The sequence below is a fragment of the Chaetura pelagica genome, unplaced genomic scaffold (genome assembly GCF_000747805.2).
Source record: "Chaetura pelagica isolate M959 unplaced genomic scaffold, ChaPel_1.0 scaffold472, whole genome shotgun sequence".
NCBI classification, from domain to species: Eukaryota; Metazoa; Chordata; class Aves; order Apodiformes; family Apodidae; genus Chaetura; species Chaetura pelagica.
The window spans coordinates 2,641,312-2,648,086 of NW_009952566.1; the positions used below are offsets into that span (position 1 = coordinate 2,641,312).

The window sequence follows — 6,775 nt, forward strand, 5'->3', positions numbered from 1 at the left end:
GATCTCCCACATGTTATCCAGATTCATATTATCCAATGGCTGCTTTGCCAGGCCAACACAGCTACCCTGCCTAGCTCGTGTTTGCCTGGTTTGGGAGCAATCCTTGAACTTCCTGAAGTCTGCATGGAACTGTGCTACAGGTCGGGTCTGGACATGATGGCATTATTTACTTTTGCAGGGAAAAAAAGAAAACCAGAAAGAATATGTAATGGTTTAGAAGCAGACTTCCACAATGAATGTATTTCACTTTTCACCTTCTAGCCCATAACTGAATTGAGGCAGTATTTTGTTTTGCAGAAATTAGTACCTTCAAGACCTGCAGAGGATTTATTATTTCTGCCAGGGCTTGCACTTCCTTTCTGATCCACTGCTGTAAAATCCAGAGGGACAGAACAGCACAGAAAATTACTGCGAAGATGTAGTGTGACATAGGAAGAGTCAGACGCATTATGTGTGAACAATACGACAAAAGGAAAAGCCGTCTGAAAAGAAATGAAAAAATTAATAATCAAAAGGGTGTCTGATTCTTATCTAGGCACTTGTCTGCTCCCTCTATGAATTAGGACCATCAGGCCACAATGTATAAAGCTGGAAGGGACCTTGCGCCCAGAACTCAGTCCTGCTTGAGGAAGGTGCCAGAACCAACAGCTGTGGGGAAAGAAACGGTGCCACCAGAAAACAAGTGAGGCATCGGAAAAGTAATTTTTCTCTTGCTTCATTCCTGTAACTAGGGCTCCATGACCTGGGGCCAAACCTCCATATCCACTCCAAGCTTGGTCTTGTCACTGAAATGACCAATAATGGCAGTTAGGTCCCACAGGACAGTGGTCCAATAATCAGGGCATCAGGTACTGATCAGATACTTCACATAATTGTGGAGAGATAACAAAACTGCTGTTAGGAAAGAGTAACTTCCAATCACCCCAACATTAAAACCAGCAGCAGTATATGCTGCATAATGAGAGTCATACACGCACATGGAACAGAGAGACTTCATTGTTATGCATGTCCATGTAAACTGTGGCTTATAGTTAATGGGATACAGACTCAAAGGATAATGTATAGAACTTAGAAAGAAACAGCCTCAAAAAAAAGCACTTTGGTAACAGAAATTGTTTTTTCAACTGAAAGCTATGAACACTTCACATACAAATAGTCTACCCAGAAATTGCTGAGTATGTTGGAGAAAAATGGACAATGACTGCACTTGGAGAATTTCATACTAGTTTGATCACTGATTCTTCACTAAGCTAGTTAGGACTGCAGGCTAAACATTCTCCTGGAACAGATGTATCAATCAAAAGCTAAGCCTACTTTAAATAAATAAACAGTGCCTATTTTCTTCTCCAGAACGCTTGATCAAAAAGCTGTCTTCTCTGGCCATACACTGCTTTGTGTTTGGTAGCTGGCAAAACATTTCAGTGATTTACACTGTAGCATGTAAGAGTTTTAGCAAGTAGAGTTCTCAAATACAGGTCACTTTTTGTCACTGATGAAAGAAATAATCTACAGGATATATAGTAGATTAGTATTTGTCAGGCTTCCCCAACAAGCTGGAAACCTATTCTTTCCCGTTCTTTAAAGAACCCTCTAACTTGTTTTCTTATAAGGGATAAAAAAAATATTCCAGAAAGTAAGAGAGCAGAACAGAAATCCTATTTCTCATTCCTTGATAGCCTGGAGCTGTAATACAACAGAACCAACAGATTTTTTTATTTTTTATTATTTATTTTTTTTTAAGGAAAGTAACAGAAAACATTGTTGCTGTAATTTCTATGAACAGGTTTTGGTCCTGCCCTTATTTATATCTTCCCTTCATGTATAAATAGTAAGGCAGCTGAAGGTTCACCTCAGCTCAGAGGATCACCCAAGATGCATCTCCTTCTTTGTACAGCAAACAACTATAGTACGGACATGAGTGAAATATAGTGAAAAGCTCTGAATTCTCCTTAGCAGTAAGGCCAGATGCAGCAAATATGCAAGCGGATGGAGGACGGCTGCCTTATGTCTCCTCCTGGTGATTCTTCAATGCAAGTCTACCCAGTATGAGCCAGCACAATGCAGAGATGCCCAGATTATTATAACTGTTCAGAAGGAGAAGCCGTTGAGATGCCTCCAGGCAGCAGTGCACTGAAGCTAACTGGTCCAGCTAAGATTTATGGCAGAAGTTCTATAAACACTCATCTACACAGTCTTGCACAATCATGATTCATCTCCTCAATGCAGTTTGCCCTGAGCACTGGTGAACAGCTGTGGAATTAAGCCTATATTGTAATAAATACCTAATTCAAAGCCCTCCTGGTGGCCATCTCCAGCTTTCTGTAAGGGTTTGGAATCTCCAGGGCTCCCTACAGACCTCTGCAACTTGTAGCCTGTTCACTGCCTGACCTAATTCTTCCAAATGGCTTACCCATTTTGGCTGACAATTTCCTCTAAATGCCCAGACACCAAGCAATGGAAAATTTCCTTTAAATGCCAGTTAATGAGCAATGGAAAATGTCATCACGATGAAGTTATGCAGGTACTTAAGTGCTCTGCTGGATCAGGCTTTTGTGAGCTACATTATAGTCTCTACATTTGATGAGATTTTCTGAGTGTGATAAATAAAATAAGATGAACCTCTAGCGTAAGAAAAAAAAAATATATATGTAAAATATTTTTAAAGCTTCTGTGGTTCTTGGATGGCAGGAATGCAAAAACATAAACTAGGCTATGCGTGTGTAAATTACTCTGACATTTAATAACTCTACTAAAAATTCCCAAGCAAGGCTACTTCAGATATTTTTAAGGTCATGTATCATTTACTGTCTAGGTCAATTTATGCATCAGCAAAAATTGCTGCAAACCCTTCTGGACAGCACTTTAAAGATAAGGTATTTGTAACTCTTTTGGCCGTATTTTCCTCACCAGTTTCTGCTCCATGAACACTTCACCTTGGAAAATTAAAGTAACATTCTGCAATGTGAAGTCAGTCTGATATTTCAAGGCAAGCCAAGGACAAGCTTTATAACTGCTATCAAAATGCTATTAATAAAAGCAAAAATACACACACAATGTCTGTGTTCCCCTAAGGATGGAAAAAATTATTGTCCATTTTCTTAATGTTTCAGATACCCTCTCAGTTTTTCCTAAGGTCCCAAAGAAGAAAACAAAATACATATCTCTTGCAGTTAACTTGTATAAACTATCTGCTATCATGTAGTGCTCCATTTAAGTATACACTCCAAGGCTTCTTAAGAAAATATATGGATGAGTAGGATTATGGGGGTGGAGGGGAGGCAGAAAACTACAGCTAGAAGATTCTGCTTTCACAGTTAAGTTTTATACTGTTGCCTTAGTTTATTTTTGTTTCAGTCCATAGGGTTGTATTAATAAATGCATCTTACATTAGGCATCTAAATTCACTCCTTTGTTTCTACAGCTCCCCTCAGCTCCATGGTTATCCTCAGGACAACCCATGCAACAGGAAATACTATCATCTCCTTTTGACAGATATGAAGCCAGACATACCAGGGCATGCCCACGAGCTACGAGGCAGCCCTGCACACGCATCTCCAAGCCAGCTCTGCATGGGCAATGCTGGGTGGAAGATAATCAGGCACATTAAGTTAACTCAGTCAATGAATGCCCTTTTGCACAGCTCTGCGATTGCTAAGCCACACTCTCTGCCAAAACACACAACAAGGCTGAGGGCAGTCTGCACCACACAAGGGAGCATGGCCAGAGACTCCTGGTCTTGGAACTACCTGAGATTTCCTGAGGACTTTTGCAGAATTCTAGACCTATTGCAGTGTCTCACCACTCTCATAGTGAAGAATTTCTTCCTAATGTCTAACTTCAACCTCTCCTCTTCCAGTTTAAAACTATTACCTCTTGTCCTCTCACTACAAGCCCTTATAAAAAGCCCCTCCTCAGCTCTCCTGTAGCCCCTTCAGGTCCTGGAAGGCTGCTGTAAGGTCTCCCCTCAGCCTTCTCTTTGAACAACCCCAACTCTCTCAGCCTGTTTTCATTGGAGAGGTGCTCCAGCCCTCCAATCATCTTTGTGGCCCTCCTCTAGATTCACTCCATCAGGTCTGTGTCCTGCTTGTGTTGAGGGCTCCAGAAGGACACAGACCTGCTGGAGAGAATCCAGAAGAAACCAGCAAAGATGATGAGAGGGTTGGAAGACCTCTCCTATTTTCTTGATACCCGTCTTGCCAGAATTCTAACTCCAAAAGCAAAGAGACTGTGACCTGTTTATTTTATTCCCTTAGGTGCATAATACAAGTGGCCACCCAGCTACAGACACTCTTTATTTAACTGTTCCTTCTGTAGGAGGAAACATGTTTATGTTTGAAGTGCCATATAGTGGTAAGAGTTGTAGAGTTTGTAATCACACAATTTAAAAATAAAAATTATCTAAGGTACAGATGGCTTGGAGAATTTGCCTTTTCACCTGGTTTCAGGTGATCCAAATGCCCACACACATTTTCATCTGAGACAAGTAATGAACACGTGTGTGCTTCGTATTCTTTTTCAGTGCTTAAAAATAAAACACTGTTGAAACGAAAATGCCATGTGGGAACAAAATAGCACAAGACAGCTCACTTCAAGAAAAGCACAGGGCATTAAAAAAGATTCTGAAAAAAGGCAGCATTTGTCAAATTAACTTCATTATGTATAATCACTTCTGTGCTCTAAGAAATCTTGATATTTTCACTGAAATCACTAGTATTGATTTTCCATTTTTTCCAGCCCTAACAAAAATGAAATATGAACTCAAACAAATTCACTCCTCCTTGTTAGTTACACTGATGTGATATGTTAGATATTATGAAAAACCTCACTAATGATAATTACATACTCCTTCCAAGATAAAAATGCTCACTTTAAAGCTCTGTGCTCAAAGGACTTTAAAAAGGAACCTTTTTCCACTCTTATTTTTACTGTTCTCCTTTCACCAACAGGAAATTCTTAGGTCACTTCTCAGATCTTCCACATTTAATTAATTTAATTTTAGATCCTGGTCTCAGAAAATACAGTGAAAAGTTCTCAAATAGTTTTGAGTACTATTAGAAACTAAGCTAACTTTATTATTCATTCAATCTCCTCCATTATTTATCCCTCTTGAATTGAAAGTAGGACTCACAACTGCAGCACCAGGAGTTTGCTGTGAGTCTCTGGAACTCAGCCTCACCACAATTAGCCACTGATCCAGCTGCTCCTACCATGACAAAGGAACACAAACTCCTTCCTCCTTGAGGCTACAGCTCCACAGAGAAACCCTTCAACATCAAACATTACAGACTTCTACCACTACATTTCTTAACTCACAGCACTGGCTCAGAGCTAAGTTCCTAAGCTGCAATGATACACACACTTTTATCCACTAGGAAGGTGGGGGAGAGGGAGGGTGTCCCATAACAAATTTGTCCAGCTTTTCAGTACATGCAGATTTTTTTTTATTGCCAAGTAAAAAAAGTTCCATAAAGGAACTTTGCACACGCTTTAATTGATGTGACAAGATGTCTCATGCAGAACTAGATACATGTGAAATAGGTGTTTTTTTTCAAAGTGCTTTTACTCTATGAGTAAAACCTCACTGTGTGAAAGACCTGTAGCAAATATTCACATTTTATAAATGAGGTTACTGAATAATGAGCTTGGAGAAAGGAAGAAATCAAAGGTGGCACTGCAAAATTCATAGCACTCGGTGAGTATGATGGATGTCGCTGAATTTTAATTATTGACAACAGTATTTCCGACTATGCTTGTTACCATACAGCAGTATGAAAGCAGACGGCTTTACAGTGTCCAGCTGCTAAGAGGACACTAGGAAGTGGTAGGAGACATCAGGATTCTAGTAGCACTTTCTAGTGTGTAGAATTTGTTATCCCTCAAATTGTATCTACCTTCATCATAAAAAGACAACTTTCTTCTCTGTATTAATTTTAATTGGCAACAACGAGCAAGTTCAGTAGAAGTACCCATGTTAGTACAATTGCAAGGCAGTAGCCATGTTCAAATGTCTACTACATATTTTGGAGCCTAATTCTTGACCTGTGTTTTCAGGCTTGTCTTCGATTTGTATTTGATAGGTATGACATAAGTAGATTATTCAAATGTCACCGATTTCTGTGATTAACTGTGGTACTTTAACCACACATCTTACACAGTTTCTCTATTTCATACACGGTACTTCATTTTAAGTCTTCTATTGACTTTAATTGCACTCACGAGAATGAAAAAGTGAAAAAACACAAGTTTGCCTGAGGCCTCGGGTGGAAAGAAAAGGTTTCATGGCTCAGGGAATCACTCTCGGGCGTCACTGAAACTTCTCATACTTCTGATCCTTGACTGAAATCTACCGGTTTCATCTCACGAACGAAGCGTGACCCCGAAGCGCCCCGGGCCGACGAGAGGGAGCAGTGAGGCAGCAACACACAGGCCGCTCGCTCCCTGACCCTGTGCGCTCGCTAAGTATGTTTGTACTTACACGCATCGTGCCCCGGGGAGGCAATGCCAACCTTACGACGTGATGCGTACACGTGTTTTGCGTTTTTATGTTTTGAAATAACGACGTCAGATCACAGTCCCTCAGGAACCTCACGTCCGTTTCTTACCTACCAGGTTGGGCCTCTGTAAGTCCCTCTGTGTCAGCCCCGCTTCCCAGCCTGGGCTGAAGCGGTTTGTGCCCGCCTGGGCTGGGTCCCCCTTTAGGGACCCCCACGGTGGACCCTTCCTCCAGGTCCCAGGGGCCCCCGCAGCACCAGAGGCCCCCGCAGCGCCCGGGGCC

At 41.1% G+C, this 6,775-nt stretch overlaps 1 protein-coding gene across 1 annotated transcript in view; it reads left to right on the forward strand.

The window, feature by feature from the left end:
- The first annotated feature begins 578 nt into the window (after positions 1-578).
- Positions 579-6,775, forward strand: part of ETAA1 (Ewing tumor-associated antigen 1) — a 14,994-nt gene continuing 8,797 nt past the window's right edge. Inside the window, exons 1-3 of the mRNA XM_009993469.1 lie at positions 579-682; positions 2,813-2,873; positions 4,254-4,350. Of these exons, the coding sequence (XP_009991771.1) occupies positions 579-682; positions 2,813-2,873; positions 4,254-4,350 (262 nt within the window). The remainder of the gene's footprint in view (positions 683-2,812; positions 2,874-4,253; positions 4,351-6,775) is intronic.